This window comes from Prionailurus bengalensis, chromosome A3 (genome assembly GCF_016509475.1).
Source record: "Prionailurus bengalensis isolate Pbe53 chromosome A3, Fcat_Pben_1.1_paternal_pri, whole genome shotgun sequence".
Classification (NCBI taxonomy): domain Eukaryota; kingdom Metazoa; phylum Chordata; class Mammalia; order Carnivora; family Felidae; genus Prionailurus; species Prionailurus bengalensis.
The window spans coordinates 74,399,829-74,421,277 of record NC_057354.1 but is presented as its reverse complement, the minus strand read 5'-3'; the positions used below and the strand labels follow the sequence as shown (position 1 = coordinate 74,421,277).

Here is a 21,449-nt window from a genome sequence, read left to right as displayed (position 1 = left end):
AATTTTAGTATTTGAAGCATATATGCAGGGAGGCTGGTATAAAAGTAGCAAGTCTCTTCACTTTTGAGTGACCATTATTGGCTGCCCAGAATCCCAACATGTCAATTTTATTGAGTCTGCTATAAATAATAGAGAACACTTCATGTAGACAGTAATTGCTAGAGAATATCCAGAAACCTGGAGATTTTCACAGGTTTTCAGTCCTTGATAAATACCCTGTTCTGGATATACCCAGATGTTATAGAAGCCAGAGAGGAATTATAACTGAGTGAAGCATATCCTTCATTGTGAGCTACACAGCACATGACAGTCTTTTTAAAAGGGCAGTTCTGAAAAATGCAGCTCTAGCTGATTACTGGGAAAAGAAGTGGGGCATGAAAAGGATATAGGCTGTTATTGCTGTATCATTTGATTTTTAAAAAAAATTTTTTAAGTGTACTTATTTATTTTGAGAGAGAAAGCAAACAGGGTAGAGGCAGAGAAGAGAGAGAGGGAGAGAATCCCAAGTAGGCTCCACCTGTCAATACAGAGCCCAATGTGAGGCTCAAACCCACAAACTGTGAGATCATGACCTAAGCTGAAATCAAGAGTCAGACACTTAACCAACTGAGCCACCCAGGTGCCCCTGCTATATCATTTCATTTTTTTTAAACTTTTTATTGTAAAATGAAACACAGATACTGAAAAACCTATAAAAGGATGGCATAATGAGTTTTTATAAGGCAGAGACCCTTACAAACTACCACCCAAGGTAGAGAGTAGAATGTTCCCAGTCACCCCAGAAACTTCTCCATGCTTTTCATCCTAGTCTCAGTATCATTCTTTCCCTAAAAATAACCACTCTGCTAAGTTTTATAGTAATTACTTCCTTGCATTTTTAGTGTACATCCCTAGACACTATAGTCTTGTCCATTTTTTTTTTTAATTTGGGATTTCTCTTTTAATCTATAGGTTTCTCCTCCAGTACATTCTTTTCTTTTCAGTCTGTCTGTTGAAGTCCCAGAGCCATCTGACCTGTAGAGTTCCCCACAGTCTGCATGTTGCTGATTACACACTCATGGTGCAGTCCAGCAAGTTTCTCTGTCCTTCTATCTCCTGAAAATTGACTGCATTCCTGAAAATTGATGGCTAGATCCAGAGGCTTGATCAGATTCATGTACCATCATCACTCCTTTTTATTTTTATTTTTTTTTTATTTTTTTTTTTTTAAGGTTTATTTATTTTTGGGACAGAGAGAGACAGAGCATGAATGGGGGAGGGGCAGAGAGAGAGGGAGACACAGAATCGGAAACAGGCTCCAGGCTCCAAGCCATCAGCCCAGAGCCTGACGCGGGGCTCGAACTCCCGGACCACGAGATCGTGACCTGGCTGAAGTCGGACGCTTAACCGACTGCGCCACCCAGGCGCCCCTCATCACTCCTTTTTAAAAATACTTTGTTAGGGGTGCCCGGGTGGCTCAGTCAGTTAAGCATCTGACTCTAGATTTCAGCCCAGGTCATGATCTTGCACACACGAGTTTGAGCCCCACATGGGGCTCTGTGCTGACAGTGTGGAGCCTGCTTGGGATTCTCTCTGTCCCTTCTCTCTCTGCCCCTACCCCACTTGCACTCTCTCTCTCTTTCTCAAAATCAATTTTATTAAAAAAAATTTTTTTTAATTTCAATGTTTATTTATTGAGAGAGAACTGAGTGGTGGAGGGGAAGAGAGAGAGGAAGAGACAGAATCTGAAACAGGCTCCAGGCTCCAAACTGACAACAGAGAGCCTAATGTGTGACTCGAACTCACAAAACGTGAGATCATGACCTGAGCCAAAGTTGGATGCTTAACGGACTGAGCCACCCAGACACCCCTTAAATAAAAATATTTTGTTTAAGAAACTGGAATTCCAAATTTTTATGGGAAATTTCCCAATATTTTAGATGACTGCAACTAATTCATATTCCTTTGAGATACTGTATTGGTCAAATAAAATAGTTTGCAACCTCTGACTAAAAGAAAACCTTTACTGAAAAAGATCTCTATTTCCTCAGTGTGCATTTTTTTTAATTTGTATATTTTTTTTTTATTATAAAAATGTAGTACTTTGTCATTGTTATTAAGTCCCCATAACCATCCACGTTCCCCTCTGGCTCATATACACACTAGAAATAGATACCTTTAGCAGTTTGTTGTATATTTCAGATATTCAGACGTTTTCTACATGTATAAATGTACTTTAAAAAAAAAATGGGATTCTACTGTTTTGTAACTTTTGTTATTATTTTGGTAATATAGGCTAGATATCTTTCAATGTTGGTTGTTTATATATATGTCTTTATTTTTTTAAGTTTCCTCCTTATGCAACTAATGAAATTGGCAAAGTCACTGGTGTGAACAGAAGAGAACTTGGGCATGGTGAGTACAAATCTGTAAACTCAAATGGTATTCTTACAGAGACTTAATACATTTATCCTTATTATTTTCTATTCTAATTTAGGTGCTCTTGCTGAGAAAGCTTTGTATCCTGTTATCCCCAAGGATTTTCCTTTCACCGTAAGAGTCACATCTGAAGTCCTAGAGTCAAATGGTAGAGTATTAATGTAAATTTTTTCTAGTCAAAACGACCAGAACTCTCTCTATATATTCTTTTCATAATTAATGTTACATTATGCTTATAACTACAGTGCCCAAGTCCATTACAAAAGAAAAATGTGTTTAATCATATACTGTCTAAATCTCTGTTCTTAGTCAATGAGATGTTTCTAAAGCAATATAAAGTGAATATTTCTCTTTATCTTTTATAACTTATCCAGTTGGGGGTGTTTATTTTTAGAATAAACAAGGCCAGCTTACAGCAAGAAAGCACCAGAAGAGAGTGATCCATTTGGTAGGGGACACCTATCATATATCACAGATACAAGTAAATAGCAGAGAAAGTCTGAATTATAAGATCAAATTTAAATTAAAACTAAGTACCAAGGTCAAGGCAAGGTATGGTCATTAGAGATAGAAAGATCACAGAGATCTCAAAGATATATCAGACATAGATCAGATAATATTTTTAAAAAACAAAAACACCCTCTGAATTTAAATTAGAGACTTTCTGTTCTCTACTGGGTGTGACTTAGGGTCCAGTGAGAGAGCCAGAGCCTGTATCTTTAATTGACATCTGATTAAGCAACAAAAGAGGTGTGCTGGTTTTTGTGGGAGGTTTCTTAGAATCTCCTATAGCATTGCTACCCAATATAAGTTTATGTGATGATGAAAGTTATCTCTGCTATGCAGTTTAGGGACTGAATTTATTTCATTTAACTTAAATTTAGTAGCTACATGTAGCTACGTGTACCTATCATACTGGATTGTGTAGTCCTGTAGTTTGTGGTTTAGCAGAGCTTGTGTTAATTGCTTTTAAAAAGAAAGGAGTATGGACGTTCCTTAAAAAACTAAAAATAGAACTACCCTACGACCCAGCAATTGCACTATTAGGCATTTATCCAAGGGATACAGGAGTGCTGTTTCGAAGGGACATATGCACCCCCATGTGTATAGCAGCACTGTTAACAATAGCCAAAGTATGGAAAGAGCCCAAATGTCCATCGATGGATGAATGGATAAAGATGTGGTGTATATATATACAATGGAGTATTACTCGGCAATCAAAAAGAATGAAATCTTGCCATTTGCAACTACGTGGATGGAGCTGGAGCATATTATGCTAAGTGAAATTAGTCAGAGAAAGACAAACATCTATGACTTCACTGATATGAGGACTTTAAGAGACAAAACAGATGAACATAAGGGAAGGGAAACAAAAATAATATAAAAACAGGGAGGGGGACAAAACAGAAGAGATTCATAAATATGGAGAAGAGGGTTACTGGAGGGGTTGTGGGAGGGGGGATGGGCTAAATGGGTAAGGGGCACTAAAGAATCTACTCCTGAAATCATTGTTGCACTATATGCTAACTAATTTGGATGTAAATTTTAAAAAATAAAAAATAAATAAAAAGAAAGAAGGAAAGATAACTGAATATGTACAAGGAAATAACCAATATAACAATTTTCAACACTTAAAAAAATCAGTATATTATAAAGCAAGTATTTTTCTTTCCATAGGATCATCTTCAATGGCATCTGCATGTGGTGGAAGCTTAGCATTAATGGATGCAGGTAAAAGGATTATGTCTCAAAACTACTAACGCTTTATATGGATTTGATTAGTATTAAATATAGATCTCTTGGGGCGCCTGGGTGGCGCAGTCGGTTAAGCGTCCGACTTCAGCCAGGTCACGATCTCGCGGTCCGTGAGTTCGAGCCCCGCGTCGGGCTCTGGGCTGATGGCTCGGAGCCTGGAACCTGTTTCCGATTCTGTGTCTCCCTCCCTCTCTGCCCCTCCCCCGTTCATGCTCTGCCTCTCTCTGTCCCAAAAATAAATAAACGTTGAAAAAAAAAAAATTTAAATAAAAAAAAAAATATATATAGATCTCTTTAAAATTGGGTTTTACTGGGGCGCCTGGGTGGCTTAGTCAGTTGAGCATCCAACTTCGGCTCAGGTCATGATCTCGCGGTCTGTGAGTTCGAGCCCCATGTTGGGCTCTGTGCTGACAGCTCAGAGCCTGGACCCTGTTTCAGATTCTGTGTCTCCCTCTCTCTCTGACCCTCCCCCATTCATGCTCTGTCTCTCTCTGTCTCAAAAATAAATAAACGTTAAAAAAATTTAAAAAAAAAAATTGGGTTTTACTAAGACTTGGAGAAGTCAGATTACAGATTACCAAACTAAACTAGAGCAAGATCAAAGTACACCTTCAACTATACAGATATCTACTAGAATTCTTATCTTTGGCAAAAAGCAGAACACTGAAATTATTTACTTGCCTTGGGGATGCAGTGAGCTTTCTCACCTTCCAAAAGGTAAAGAGCTCTGCAGTTGATTCCATTCACTAAGGAAGTTTGGATCACCAAGCAGAAGTATTTAGGACCCATAAAAGAAAGTAACCATGTAATCTTCTAGTCAATTTATGCAAGATAAAAGAAGAACAATACCACCCATAGAAGGGTACACAGAATTTTAGGAAGGAAGACTGCAGGTGGTTCAGTATAATCTCTGGGTCTAAAACACCAAAAGGGAAAGAGTCAACATGTTAAGAGGCTCTGAAAACAATTCCTGCATCCCACCATTCAGAAGAAAAAGGAACCTAAAGATACTCAAGAGGCCATACAAGGAGTTCCGTCTAAGTTCACACATCTATAGTACAGAGAAATGGATAGAAAGGATACCATAACCAAGAATGAGATGAAAGAATGGTGTGAATGTGTAATAACATTATCTAAAAAGATGAAAACTTAAGCCAAAGCAAAAAAAAAAAAAAAAAATGCTAAAGGCAATTTTCAGTTGTGTTTAGTGGAAGGAAAACAATCTGATATTTAAGGTTGCTGTTTTCACCGTCATGCATTCATTCAACAAATCTTTACTGTATGTCACTCCTGTGCCAAGTACTAATCTAAGCCCTTGGGACACAGAGATGAACAAAATGAAGTCCTTGTCCTTGTGGGTCCTGAATTCATCAGTCTTCCAATTTCATATTGGAAAACACAACATATTCTCAAAAAGGTGAACTGAAAGATAAAGTAAAAAGAGCCTTTAACTGCATTAAATGAATTCAGATCTTTTGGTCTAGACAAAAACCCAACCTAAAAAACCGATCTTCAGGATGAGAAAACTGACCTATGTTGGCAGTATTTGAAAAATCAGAACGTGGTATACCAAGGACACAAAAAGCTTTTAATTTTGAAAGAAAGGAAAGTATTTTCTGTAAAGCATAACTCAGTGAACTTGACTGTGGAAGACTCTTAAACAGATTATGAAAAGAAAGGTGTATAAGTGTTTTTAGGAAGGAAGGGGACTGTGAAGAGAAGGGACCAGAAGGGACTGACTTAAAACATGTCATAGTTCTAGAGATACACAGTTTATGATCTTTCTGTAAATGATGCAGAAATTGAGGTGGATGATAGGTGCACCTTCATAACTGGTGGAAGGATGAGCAGAGGAGATAAGAGAATCAGATCAGTATGTTGGAGTGAGACCTCAAGTGGAATGCTTGAGGATACTTCATTCTAAACCCTGTCCCTTTCAGTGTTTTTGTTACTGAACTGAGAAAACTAGCCTGCTGATAAAAAGGATACTGCTAAAAAGGAGTAGGTAACCAATATGTTAAATGACAATTTTGATCTCTAAAAAATGTAAAAAACAGGATTAAAAAAAAAAGCCAAATAGAAAAAAATTTAATTTGACAAGAAGGAATGTCAAGTCCTGTGGGAAAAGCCAACAAAGTGTATACAATTCAACTCAAAACCTGAGTGCTTGCCACACCCTATATCAGGCACTGTCCTGTGCTCCAGAGATACAAATGGTACCTATTTTTTTTAAATCTTACAGGTGTGAAAAACCCAAAGACACTAACAAATCAGAAAGATAATACAAATAGGTAAAAGGCATAAATATGTACAATATGGATGAAGAATTAGATTGAAGAAAATTTGCTTCATAGAGACAGCTACATTTCATCTTGTTCCAAAGGTTGAGTAGTTTTTGATCTGTCATTAGGAGCAGGGACCATATTTCATTTGAAGGGAACAACATGTATAAAGTTAGAAAGCAGTATAGCGTGTTTCTGAAATGTATTTGAAAAAAATATTAAATTGGGACCAGATTTTAAAGGTTATTGTTATGCTAAGGATTTTGAAATTAAAGCTAGTATTTAACAACTCCGTATTGTGTTCTATGAACTAGTGTTCCTGCTGGATATTGATTATTAAAAATTTTTCTGTTCTAAAGTACATTTGAGCAGGGTTAAGCAGGTTTATTTAATATGAGTTAAAGAAACTTTAATATGCTAGTATGATTTCTGAATCTCTAGAAATAGGATATATACAATTTCCCTAACTTTTTTGACCATAGAAATGCATAAAAATTTCTTGAAAGGAGATAATGGGGAACTCAGAGAATTTTATGTAGATTTGATTTGAATTTGATTTTTTTTTAATCTGATTTTTTTTTTTCTTTTTGGTAGTTTTTCCCAGCTTAGATGTTAGCCCTGGAGGATGAAGTAGGAGAGAATGAGAGCTGGGGGGAGACACTAAAATTTGGGAAACCAGACAGGGAGAATGCTGTCAGAGCAGGAAATAATGTGAACTTGGACTAAAGGAGTAGCAATGGATGTTTCAGTATTTAGGGGAAAGGACAACTTTCTAAAAAAAATATTTAAAGGATAAACTATCAGATCTTTGTGACTTCATGGGATATAGGACATGAGGAAAGAAGTGTTGATTCTGGCATAAGTGTCTTAGTTGCATTCAACCAAGATAAGAAAGGCAAGACAAAAAGGATTTATTGGGGGTAATTACATTTTGAATATACGTATATATATTTAAGGTGCTTTTGGGACATTTAGCAAGAGATGTCCAAGGCAGATTATTGAGTATACAGATGTAAGCCTTTAGCAAAGAGAAGTAGGCAGGCGAGAGGGATATTTTAGGTCATCAGCATTATAGGTGATGGTTAAAAACCATGGGCATAAGTGACATTACTTAGAGAATATGAAATGAGATTCCCCTGCCACACTCCTTTATAATAAATTCCAAGTGATTAAAAAAAAAAAAAATGCTTGGGGTGCCTGGGTGGCTCAGTCAGTTAAGCATCCAACTTCGGCTCAGGTCATGATCTCACGGTTCGTGGGTTTGTGCCCCGCATCAGGCTCTGTGCTGACAGCTCAGAGCCTGGAGCCTGTTTCAGATTCTGTTGTCTCCCTCTCTCTCTGCCCCTCCCCCACTCACGCTCTGTCTCTCTCTGTCTCAAAAATAAATAAACATTAAAAAAAAATTTTTTTTTAATGCTTATATAAAAATGAAACATTGAAGATTTTATCAAAATCTTAGGAAAAACCATTTTAGGCAGAATCCAGGAACCATCATTGCATATAAATTTAAAAATCTGTACAGGAAAATAAATCACAATAAACAGTCAACTGACTAGGAAATAATCTATTTTTATATTTCCTATAAACATTCAAAAGAAGTTTAGCCCTTCTCATAAAAACAAGTCAAATTAAAAACAATAAGCTACATTTTTACCCTTTATCTGAACAAAGGTCAGGAGATTGGATGGGAATTAAGAATGTAGAACCTCAAATACTGCCAGTAAAAATATAAAATGCTACACTCTTTGGAAGGCAGTTTGACAGAATTATAATAAATGTAAACCCACACACCCTTTGACTCAGTAATCCCACTTCTGTTATGTGGCCTATAAACCTATGGGGGGAGTACTCTGCAGCCATTCAAAAGAAGAAGGTGGAGCTTTGTGTGGCATTATGTGTCAATATCCAAGGTATGTTATTAAGTGAAAAAAACAAGGTGCAGGATAGTGAGAGCATTCAGTATGCTTCCATAAGTAAAGAAGATTACACTACAATTCATATTTGGGCACAGAAATTTTCTGGGAGGATACACAAAACCTAATAATGGCTTTCATGGAAAGGTAAACTGAGGGGTTCAAGCTAGAAGAATTTACCAAATACATGGTTACTTTTCAAAAAAAAAAAAAAAAAAGATAAACACACCAAAAGCAAAAAGATGGATGGATTCTGTTAGGAGTTAAGGTTGCTATGTTTATAGAGGTTTTTGCTGAGAACAGTAATTACCTGTTAGAATTGTCTTAAGGGGCTTTTATCGTATGCTTAAAAAGAAATGAGGTAGTCAGATGACCTCTCCAACTTACTTCTGGTGATTGTCAATTTAAAACACTATTCACCTACATTAAAATAAATGTCAAGAGTATGATAGATATGTGTGTTGGGCTGATATACACATTACACACAAGCTCTTTTTCTCAACTATAGGAGTTCCAATTTCATCTGCTGTCGCAGGTGTGGCAATAGGATTGGTCACTAAAAACAATCCTGACAAGGATGAAATAGAAGATTATCGATTGCTGACAGATATTCTGGCAAGTATATCCACATTTTCAAATATTTAAGAGTGAAGATTGTGCATTTTTATAAACATTTTATAAACATTGTATGTTTAGAAGAATAATAATTACTTGAGAAATAAAGGTCCTTGTGCTTACTTTCTTCTTCTGAATACTAGCCTTGAATTTTATAGGATGTGAGTAAATATATATATATATACAATATAAATATATATTTATTTACACTATAAATATTTATAATGGCTCACTTTAGGGTGATTGTAAATGAATCCTTATGCATTTATGTGAGGAACATGATTTTAAAGTGATTTTGTGATGAAATAGTTACAACTTAAAGTCACAAATGAGAAGCAGTAGTTACTGTAGAAGACACTTCTTTGTTTTTAGTCTCAGAAGACATGGTTTACTTCTAAAGCTATTTTTTTTAATTCTTCTACAGTAACTGGGTGAATTTTATTTTTGTTTAAAACCATATCATACTTTCTTAAATTCTTTCAGGGAATCGAAGATTACAATGGTGACATGGATTTCAAAATAGCTGGCACTAATAAGGGAATAACTGCATTACAGGTATTTTAAAACCTATTTTGTTTCACTTGTATAATACTTAAATAATGTCATGAAGTAATACTTATATCATTCTTTGGCTTTTCCATCTTAGGCTGATATTAAATTACCTGGAATACCAATAAAAATTGTAATGGAGGCCATTCAACAAGCCTCAGGTAAGCTAACCCAGTGTGCCTGATTCTCTTTCCATCATTGTTCATTTGTTCATGGCAACTATAATTCCCATTAAACTTATTATTAAAAATGGGCTTGTTTATAAAATACCATTTTAGAAAATGAAATTTCACGTAACAACCTTTATGAGAGACCAGAGAAAATTCAATTTTTATAGGATTTATGGAGAAGGGGGATTATAAGTAGACTTGTAAAGGTAATTAGGATATGAAGAGCTTTGTTTATTAAGTTAAAGAATTTGGGTTTTACTCTGGAAAAACTAAGAATGCTGCTATATCTGATCTCATTTATTTTATATAAAGTTGACCTTTGAACAATGTGCTCAAACTGCATGGGTCCACTTATATGTGGATTTTTTTTTTTTTTTAAGTTTACAGCAAGGCATTTATTTTCTACTGCCCATCCCAGTCTCCATCCAACCAACTAAAGGCATCTCACACAAAGGTCATGCCTGCTATACTCTTGACTATCCTAAGAGGCCTTCTGAGGCCATCAGCAGCCCCCCAGGGGGCCCATAATTGTGCTGGGCTGAAGATCACCCAATGTGCTGAGAGGGTGGTCCTGTCAAGCACCCAGGGCTGGCTGGCAGAAGCCTCAGCTAAAGGAGGAACATGCCCAGAGGGCAGGACAGCACTGCATAGGAGTCCCTGCACAAAGTCTTCAGTGCTTGTGGGGTTGGGGAGGGACCCACTCCTCACCATGGCACCTTGGCCTCAAGGAACCCCTGGAGACCAGTGCACTCACAAGTGGCCACAGGTGTCAGGTGAATGGCCATGGGACTGTGGTACATGCCCAGGCAGATAAGGCAGCTATACTTTGTCTCCACACAACTGTTGCTACCTGCAGGCCACCCAGAGGTTGCCACTACTGAGCCTAGGCAATCAGGCTATGAACCTCTGCCATTCTACAGGGAGCCCCCATCCTAGCTAAGCTACCTGATATGCCTGTGTACAAATATTTTTCAATAAACAAACATACAGTATTATACATGTATTTTCTGTTCCTTATGGTTTTCTTTTTTTTAATTTTTTTAATGTTTTTTATTTATTTAGAGGGAGGGGGGCAGAGAGAGCAAGAGAAAGAATCCCAAGCAGTCTCCATGCTGTCAGCATAGAGCCCAACCTGGGGCTTGAACTCATGGACCATGATGAGATCATGACCTGAGCCAAAATCAAGAGTCGGATGCTCAACTGACACCCAGGCACCCCATCCTATGGTTTTCTTAATGACATTTCCTTTTCTCTAGCTTACTTCTTTGTAAAAATACAGTGTGTAATATATATAACCTACAAAATGTATTACTTAACTTTTTTGTTATGGATAAGGCTTCCAGGCAACATAGGCTATTAGTAGTTAAGTTTTGGGGAATCAAAAGTTAGACATGAATTTTCTAAGCAGGGGTAGATGTCCCTAGTCTCTAGTTGTTCAAAGTCAACTGTAGTTATAATTTTTATCATGTTTTTATCTCTTGTAGTGGCAAAGAAGGAGATCTTACAGATTATGAACAAAACTATTTCAAAACCTCGAGCATCTAGAAAAGAAAATGGACCTGTTGTAGGTAACGCATTAAAATTATTTATTCCATGATAAGGTAAACATTAATATATAAAAGTATGTTATTACTTTTAAATTTCCTTTAACTCCATACATAAAACAGAAATATTATAAATACTTCCATAGTGAAAATGCTTTAAATTTGGAGAGATATTTTTAGACATTAGAACTTTCAAAAACTTTAGTCAAATAACTATTTTTCTATTTTACATGAAATATTTTTACATGTGTCTAAGTCAAAAAAAAATCTTGACTGATCAAGACATGTTTTATATTCATATACATATTTGAGTTATTTATAATTTTGTCTGTACTATATTTCAGAAACTATTCAGGTTCCATTATCAAAACGGGCAAAATTTGTTGGACCAGGTGGATATCACTTAAAAAAGCTTCAGGCTGAAACAGGTGAGAGTTGTATGAAGTTTGGGGGTTTTAATGCTAGGCCATGTAAGGGTCCATTTCATCTCTATTGTGATGCTCCAAAAAGATGTTTAAGAAAAGAACAAGAGAAAAGAATGTAACATTGACATGTCTTTACGTTTTCTGTATGCCTCTTAATAAATCAGCATTCATCCTTAACTGTATTCAAGAAGGATCACCTAGAATTCATCAGTTTCTTTGCAACATTTTAAAATTGAACATTTAGAAAAATGTTTAGTTTTCAACTTTAGAGGATTTTGCTGTAATCTTCTATTCTGTTTTTCACTTAGTCTTATTTAAGCTATTTTATTTAAAGAGTATGTATAGAAATAGTATACTTTGTTTTTTCTGGAAACAATCTAAGTTACCTAGTACTTACCAGCTTTGAACTTACTGAGGGAAAATGAGAAGCAGAGTTGCCTTAACCAGCTTTTTAGTTGATAAACTGACATAATTTCATCCCTTACCCGTCTGTTCATCACTCTAAAGGGTAAGAGAAAGAAGAAAAGGTGAGGAAAACATTATAGTATAGTTTCTACTCATAATTAAGAGAGCAAAGCCAAACCTTCCAAAATTAGAACTTATATATGCTTTCTCCTGCCAAACTGTAGGCTCCAAGGGCACAGGGACAGTGACTCACTGTTGTTTCCTTAGGGCTTAGCACCATGTCTGATACATAGCAGGTGTGCAATATGTATTTATTGGTGAATGAATCCTATCATTCCTAAAGCAGTGACTAAATATAACACAACCCTGCCCAGCTATTTACAGGTCAATCCCTTGCTGTCACATCTACTTTTTTTTTTAAGCGTATTTATTTATTTTGAGAAAGAGGGAGAGGAGAATCCCAGGCAGGTTCTGTGATGTCAGCACAAAGTCCAGTGTGGGGCCCCAACTCAAAAACCATGAGATCATGACCTAAGCCAGAACCAAGAGTCAGACACTCAACTGACTGACCACCCAGGCACCCCTCACATGAGCAAGTTAACTTTAATATGTTAAATTATCTTTTTAAAAGGAGTAACTATTAGTCAGGTGGATGAAGAAACATTTTCTGTATTTGCACCAACACCCAGTGCTATGCATGAAGCAAGAGACTTCATTACTGAAATCTGCAGAGATGATGTAAGTATAGATCTTATAATACTTTTTTCTTTTCTGTTGCTGTTTTTTAATCTTATGACTTATTTTGCACTTACAGCAAGAGCACCAACTAGAATTTGGAGCAGTGTATACTGCCACAATAACTGAAATCAGGTAATGCTTTTCTGGTTTTTATAAGATTTTTAAGTGCACATTAACTTCACATTTGCATTATGTACTTTGAAAGTATAAGGTATTTAGATTTTATGTCAATTACCATAGAATTATTAATTATTTTTAAGGTATATTTTATTTTCTATACTAGTTTGTTTTCAATAAGATGTTTCTGTGATTGTACTAATATATTCTTATATCTGAATTGTTTTCTTAAACCAAATTTCCCACCATTTAAATCTTCTAATAGTAAACAGGCCCAGAAAAGACCTAGCAATATTTCCTTTTTCTTTCTTCTTTTTCTGGTAGTTTCTTGTTAGTCTGTTGTAAAGATAGTATTACTTAATGCCTAAGGAGCACATTTTTTAAAATGTCAGCTTCAACATCAGCTGAAAAGATTGATTTTCAGAATGAGAAAATCCACTATCTAAGAAGAAAAAAAAACTATATCAGATGTAGCCTGAATGTTCAAAGTGATATGAAATGAATAATAAAGAATAAAAACCAAAGGAGGGGCACCTGAGTGGCTCAGTCAGTTAAGTGTCTGTCTCTTGATTTCAACTCAGGCCATGATCTTACGGTTATAGGTTCAAGCCCCTGTGTTGCCAGCATGGAGCCTGCCTGTGATTCTCTCTCCCTCTCTTTCTCAAAATAAATAAATAAACATTTAAAAGTAAAATAAAATATTTAATGTCATTTTAAAATGTTTTGGGAAATACTATGAAAAGAAATACAGAAAAATACAGTCTAAAAGCTTGTCCTTTTTATCTTTTCTCTGTACTTTGATTCACAAGTATTTAAATATGGGTTGTATGTTCAATTGAAAATATAAGTTAGAGAATCCTACTTTTTATTTGTGTGTGTGTTTACTTTGTTCCCATATGAATACATAATCAGTTTGATTATCAGTACATACACAGATATTACTATTTTAACTAGGCTTATTTCCTTTTCAGAGACACTGGAGTAATGGTTAAACTATATCCAAATATGACTGCAGTACTGCTTCATAACACACAACTTGATCAACGAAAGGTAAAAAAAAAATAAATAATTTGATTATTTTTAAAACTGCCTTAAAGGGGCGCCTGGGTGGCTCAGTTGGTTAACCGTCCGACTTCGGCTCAGGTCATGATCTCACGGTTCGTGAGTTCAAGCCCCGCGTCAGGCTCTGTGCTGACAGCTCAGAGCCTGGAGCCTGTTTCAGAATCTGTGTCTCCCTCTCTCTCTCTGACCCTCCCCCATTCATGCTCTGTCCCTCTCTGTCTCAAAAATAAATAAACGTTAAAAAAAAAATTTTTTTTTTAAATATAAAACTGCCTTAAAATAATCATAGTGAAATTACCTGGGTTGATGAGGATTGTGTACTTTCTCCAATACTAGCCTAAATAAAGAAAACTAAAAATGACAGAAGGTTCTTATACTCTTTAACACAGATGTTTATATTTGTTCTTTCATGATGGAATAGAAACATTCTTGAGTATTACATCTAGAGTTAACACGTGGCAGTTAACTACAAATATCTAGTTGTAGCCCTGTCTTGCCACTTTTCTTGGCCAACCAAGCATGGCAGGATAAAGCTAAAAATACAAAACTATTCAAGAAAACTATGGGGGGGCAGAGAATAGGAGTATTTGGTTTACCAAACCTTGAAATATAAAGCTATACAGAATAAAACAGTGTATTACTGACCCAGAAATAGACAATTTATGCAACAAAATAGAGACCAGAAGTCATCCAGGTATATGCATGGGAACATAATACATTCTAAAAGTTGCATTTTCAGTCTGTGAAGAAACAAAGATTATTCAATAATTCATATTGGAGTAGCTGGTTTGATATCTACTCTTTTTTTTTTTTTAATGTATATTTTTGAAAGAGAGAGTGTGTAAGCAGAGGAGGAGCAGTGAGAGAGGGAGACACAGAATCTGAAACAGACTCCAGGCTCTGAGCTGTCAGCACAGAGCCTGATGCAGGCCTCAGAATTGTGAACTGTGAAATCATGACCTGAGCCGAAGTCAGACACTTAATGGACTGACCACCCAGGTGCCCCTGATGTCTACTTTTTTTAATACCAAAATCCCATCTGCTTTGAGGAGCTGTTAAAAACAAAAAAACAGGGGCGCCTGGGTGGCGCAGTCGGTTAAGCGTCCGACTTCAGCCAGGTCACGATCTCATGGTCCGTGAGTTCGAGCCCCGCGTCAGGCTCTGGGCTGATGGCTCAGAGCCTGGAGCCTGTTTCCGATTCTGTGTCTCCCTCTCTCTCTGCCCCTCCCCCGTTCATGCTCTGTCTCTCTCTGTCCCAAAAATAAATAAACGTTGAAAAAAAAAAAAAAAAACAAAAAAAAAACAAAAAAACATTTTAAGGTGATGAGGGAAGAAAAAGAAAATCTGGGCATGGGAGAGTGGGGTTGAGGAATGACACTAGCAGAATATTGGGATATTTTAATAATATTGGGACTGGGGAAATAATTTTCAGCATGATATCAAAGCCAAAAATGTAAATAAATTGATTAAATTTGACCTTTTTTTTTTTTTTTTTTTTTTTAAGTATATGGCAGAAGGATGCCTGGGTGGCTCAGTTAAGTGTCCAACTTCAGCTCGGGTCATGATCTCACTGTTTGTGTGTTCGAGTCCCGTGTCAGGCTGTGTGCCAATAGTGCAGGACCTGCTTCAGGTCCTCTGCCTCCCTCTCTCTTTGCCCTTGCCCTGCTCACACTCACACTCTGTCGCAAAAACAAACATTAAGGGGGAAAAAGTATATGGCAAAATTAAGCTGAAAGGCAAGTAGCAACTTAGGGGAAAAAATGTATATAACATGAGAGAGGTTTCATATACAAAGGGATTATATGGATCAGTAAGAAAGAGCAATAGCAATAGCAATTGTTTTAAATGCAAATAAAACTAAGTTACTATTTTTCAGCTTTCAGATAGTTGAAAATTCCCAGTGTGGGTAAATATATGGTAAAACAAATGGACATTCTCATATACTTCAGGTACTGTTGACAGGATTTGGGCAAACATTTTGGAGAGTGTTTGGTAAATGTGTATGAGTACCTTTGGCCCTAGAAGTTCAACATTAGGACTTTGTTTTGAGAGGATAATTTGAGTAAATGAATACACAATTGTTGAAATAATAATTACCTACAGAAAGGTTGAAAAAATAGTACACTGAACACCCATATACCTTACACCTAGATTCAGTAATTATTAACATTTGCAACACCAGAATTTAAAACATTAAATGACCATCTTTAGGATATCAAACAAATTACATAACTGAATACTCTATTGTTTCATACATTGATATAAAAAGATGTCCTCAGCCCTCAACAAGTACAAAAAGATCAAGATCGTACCATGCATATTTTCAGACCACAATGCTATGAAACTCAGAATCAACCACAAGAAAAAATTTGGAAAGGTAACAAATACTTGGAGACTAAAGAACATCCTACTAAAGAATGTATGAGCTAACCAAGAAGTTAAAGAGGAAATTAAAAAGTACATGGAAGCCAATGAAAATAACACTACAACCCAAAACCTCTGGGACACAGCAAAGGCAGTCATAAGAGGAAAGTATATAGCAATCCAGGCCTTCCTAAAGAAGGAAGAAAGGTTTCAGATATACAACCTAACCTTACACCTTAAAGAGCTGGAAAAAGAACAGCAAATAAAACCCAAAACCAGCAGAAGGCAGGAAATAATAAAGATTAGAGCAGAAATTAATGCTATTGAAACCAAAAAAACAGAACAGATCAATGAAACCAGACTGGTTCTTTAAAAGAATTAACAAAATTGATAAACTCCTAGCCTGTTTGATCAAAAAGAAAAGGAAAGGACCCAAATAAATAAAATCAAGAATGAAAAAAGAGAGATCACAACCAACACAGAAATAAAAACAATAATAAGAGAATATTATGAGCAATTATATGCCAATAAAATGGGCAATCTGGAAGAAATGGACAAATCCCTAGAAACATACACACTACCAAAACTGAAACAGGAATAGAAAATTTGAACAGACCCATAACCAGTAAAGAAATTGAATTAGTAATCAAAAATCTCCAAAAAAAAACAAGAGTCCAGGGCCAGATAGCTTTCCAGGGGAATTCTACCAAACATTTAAGTTAAGAGTCAACACCTCTTCTCTTAAAGCTGTTCCAAAAAGTAGAAATGGAAGGAAAACTTCCAAATTCTTTCTATGAAGCCAGCATTACCTTGATTTCAAAACCAAACAAAGACCCCCACTACAAAAGAAAACAATTTCCCTGGTGAACATGGATGCAGAAATCCTCAACAAGATATTAGCCAACCAGATCCAACAATACGTTAAAAAAAATTATACACCATGACCAAGTGGAATTTATACCTGGGATGCAGGGCTGGTTCAGTGTCCTCCAATCAATCAGTATGATTCATCACATCAATAAAAAAAAAAGGACAAGAACCATATGATCCTCTCAATAGATGCAGAGAAAGCATTTGACAAAATACAGCATCCTTTCTTGATAAAAACCTTCAAGAAAGTAGGGATAGAAGGATCATACCTCAAGATCATAAAAGCCATATACAAAAGACAAATGCTATTATCATCCTCAATGGGGAAAAACTGAGATCTTTCCCCCTAAGGTCAGGAACAAAACAGGGATGTCCATTCTCACCACTGTAAAAAGATGTCCTCAACATATTATTGAATGAAAAATTAACATACTATAAGACAAGCTCAGTAAGGTCCATTTTTACAAATGTAATACACACTAAGTAGACATTGGAATACTTGTATTAGCAGTAGTGATCTAAAAGTATAGAGGTCTTGGGGCTCCTGGGTGGCGCAGTCGGTTAAGTGTCCAACTTCAGCCAGGTCACGATCTCGCGGTCCGTGAGTTCGAGCCCCGCGTCGGGCTCTGGGCTGATGGCTCAGAGCCTGGAGCCTGTTTCCGATTCTGTGTCTCCCTCTCTCTCTGCCCCCCGCCCCCCGTTCATGCTCTGTCTCTCTCTGTCCCAAAAAAATAAATAAACGTTGAAAAAATAAAAAAATAAAAGTATAGAGGTCTTCAGTAATTTTTGCTATCATCTGAATACTTATGTATTAAGTCTTTATCAACAGATTTTATAATCAAAAAAAACAATAAAGCTGTTTCTACTTAAAAAATGTGTACTACTATGGATATTAGGAAATTATATACAACAACTAATAGATTAACATGTTCTCTTTCAGATTAAACATCCTACTGCCTTAGGATTAGAAGTTGGCCAAGAAATTCAGGTACTTGTATTCAACTTTTTACCCTTAATGTTGTAAATTATATCCGAAGTTTGAATTTTTTTTTTTAAGTAAGCTGAAAGAATCAAAGCAACATCTGTGATTTACATTATTTATATGCTGTGCTTTTTAAACTTTAGGTTTGCTCTTAAATAGACTCACTAAAGATTTAAGATGCAATTCTTTACCCTAGCTTATAGTTTAGTTAGAACAGTAGTCCCCTTTAGAGCTTTTAAAAATACATGAGGTCAATGATGACTGTGCAGTGATTTGCAGACAGGACAGGAGAACCCTGAAAATGTAATAACTCTGTTGAAGGCCTCGAATGTCATATTTGAAGAGTTGAGACTTTAATTGCTTCTACACTGCTTAAGGCTAAAAGTTTTTAAGTTTGATGAAAGCCATGTTGTTGGACCTTTTCTATAGTCTTTTATGAGTGGATAAAGGAAGTCATTGCCAGTCTGGTGTGGTTTGGTTTTGTTTCTTTTGTTTTATTGTTCTTCCATACCACATTCCAGCTACACCTATCATCCATGACCCGGGTAACTAAGGTTTCTAGTTTATTCCCAACCTGTAGTCCCATTGTTCAAGTAGCCTCTGGAGAAGAATAAAAACTAAGATATATCTGTATAAGATTGTTTTTTTCAACATCGGAAGGGACTTTAAAACTGCCACAATTCCCCCTGATTTGTGTTGTCTAAGGTCAAGCCAAATAATCTCCAGTGTGATAGTCCTTTTTGAGAAATAGTGTAAATGACCCAAGCATAATCCTATATAGTTTGTAGCACCATTAGGCTCAGAAATCCCTTATCTAGAATCATTGACCATGGCTTTCACTGTTCTTCCAGTGTAGAGACCTGGAAGGCACAGATGAGTCTAACAGAAGATTATAATTGGACAACTAAATGCTGGTCTCTTCTTTTTTTATAATCACTGTTTAACCAAATTATATTTATTAGCATATACCTCTACTTAGCACTGAGCTATGCTTTCAACAGACAAGTAAAAACATTAATCAGTGTTTTATTTGCACTATGTAAATTTAAATATCTTCTAATTTGGATGTCAATCACTGTACTATAACTTTCAAAGTAAATTTGTTTCTTTAATATAGGTGAAATACTTTGGACGTGATCCAGCTGATGGAAGAATGAGGCTCTCTCGTAAAGTGCTACAGTCTCCAGCTACAACTGTTGTCAAAACTCTAAATGACAGAAGTAGTATTGTAATGGGAGAATCTGTTTCACAGTCATCTAATTCTTCCCAGTGATTTGGTTGTTTTAAAGAGAATTCTAGAATGATATTCTGTAGAGCAAAATTTCAGTAGTGTCTTCTAATGTATAGATTTATATATAGTATAAATATATTCTAATGATTTGTATTAAAATGCTCATTTTATGTGGTCTATTTTTTTATTTTGAGTTACTTCTATTCTTATTTTTATTTATGTTATAAATGAATAAATATTAAAACTAAACCATTTATATACATCTTTAAAAAGATTGCCCTTCATTTCCTATAATTCCAAAATAGCTTAAAACCTTAGAAATAATAGGTAACATTTGCTACTGTAATGGATCTCTTCCTACATATCTTCTTTTCCTTCTTTGTATATAGTTGTGACAGTTTACCCTTGGTCATGTAATAGCTCACCTCTGCACAAGTGCTGTACTTGCCTACAACTTTCACAGACTGGGACTTGCCGTATTCAAAGCCAGTTTCTTTAGTACAGTTACCAGATATAATAAGGAGTTGAAGAAGCTAATTTGATCTGTTTTTTTAATGATACACCATCTTTCAAATTGGTCACAAAACCATAAATGTAGTGGAATAAATATTATAAATGGGATCCTAACTAGAATGAGGGAGTACATTTTTCAAATTTAGCAAATAGAATATTTAGAAAAGACAGGAAAATCATTTACTCATCAAAAGGATCTAGGTCATTTTTTGTGTATGTTGCTCACATAGGTATGTTCCTGGTATAAAGGATGGAAAGACCTTTATTTTCAGTTAATATTTGAAACAGTCCTATATAAAGGCTGTTGACATAATTATTAGTAATAGCTATAAAATGTTCATATCCATGATTTCATTTATCACATAATCCACAAAAAAGTGAATAGCTGATGGAAGCCATAATTTAGAATATGCAATCCTTTTATAATTCTGATAAAATGTTTGTATATTCATGACTCATACATAGTTTATAAAATACTGAAAATTTAGTCAAATATTTTTTAAATATTTAAGTCCATAAATACTGATTATATAATACTTATTATATATTAAATAATATATAATTATGGTAGGCACATTTTCTGAAATACTTAAGATTAATTGAAAATGACATTAAATATAAACTATATGCTTTGTACATTTGATTTTTCTCTAATAGTGACCAAAATCTTTCATTTCTCACTTTGCCTTCTAAGACCTAAACTTTAATGGTAGAATTTCAAAATAGTAATTTATGTTTTTCTTAAATTTCTATTTTTCAGAGGGACTCCCAACTACTACTACTAGGAGAAAAATGAAGCTAGTTCTTAAAACTCTGGTTCCATAAAGTGACAATACAGCCCACTAACAAATCTCCAAAAAGATTCCATTTCCACTTAAACCAAGAGCTTACACTTTGTCTGAACTTTTATTTTTGTCTTCAAATATTGATAGTTTTCTCTATTTTCTTTTTTTTTTTAATTTTGTTTTAACGTTTATTTATTTTTGAGACAGAGAGAGACAGAGCATGAACAGGGGAGGGCCAGAGAGAGAGGGAGACACAGAATCTGAAACAGGCTCCAAGCTCTGAGCTGTCAGCACAGAGCCCGACGCGGGGCTCAAACTCATGGACTGTGAGATCATCACCTGAGCCGAAGTCGGATGCTTAACTGACCGAGCCACCCAGGCGCCCCAGATAGTTTTCTCTATTTTCCATGAAGTACTTCTAAAAGTGCATTTAGTTGGTTGCAGTTGGTTGAGGATCCGACTTTGGCTGAGGTCATGATCTCATGGTTTATGGGTTCGAGCCTGGCATCCAGCTCTGTGCTGACAGCTCGGAGCCTGGAGCCTGCTTCACATTCTGTGTCTCCCTCCCTCTCTGCCCCTCCTCCACTTGGCACTCATTATCATTCTCTCTCTCTCTCAAATAAAAATAAACATTAAAAAAATGGAAAAGTTGAAAGATATTTTAAAAAATGAAAGTGCATATAATTATATGCTAAAAACGCTATAAGAACT

General features: G+C 35.7%; 1 protein-coding gene across 2 annotated transcripts in view; it reads left to right on the top strand.

The window, feature by feature from the left end:
• PNPT1 (polyribonucleotide nucleotidyltransferase 1) overlaps positions 1-19,610 on the top strand; it is a 49,237-nt gene extending 29,627 nt beyond the window's left edge. For both annotated transcript variants that reach the window (XM_043603421.1, XM_043603422.1), the window contains 13 exons: positions 2,328-2,394; positions 2,477-2,566; positions 4,096-4,149; positions 8,877-8,983; positions 9,467-9,538; positions 9,630-9,693; positions 11,187-11,270; positions 11,591-11,674; positions 12,708-12,814; positions 12,891-12,946; positions 13,903-13,981; positions 18,168-18,215; positions 19,327-19,610. In XM_043603421.1, the coding sequence (XP_043459356.1) occupies positions 2,328-2,394; positions 2,477-2,566; positions 4,096-4,149; positions 8,877-8,983; positions 9,467-9,538; positions 9,630-9,693; positions 11,187-11,270; positions 11,591-11,674; positions 12,708-12,814; positions 12,891-12,946; positions 13,903-13,981; positions 18,168-18,215; positions 19,327-19,482 (1,068 nt within the window). In that variant the 3' untranslated portion in view covers positions 19,483-19,610. The remainder of the gene's footprint in view (positions 1-2,327; positions 2,395-2,476; positions 2,567-4,095; positions 4,150-8,876; positions 8,984-9,466; positions 9,539-9,629; positions 9,694-11,186; positions 11,271-11,590; positions 11,675-12,707; positions 12,815-12,890; positions 12,947-13,902; positions 13,982-18,167; positions 18,216-19,326) is intronic.
• The last annotated feature ends 1,839 nt before the right edge of the window (positions 19,611-21,449 follow it).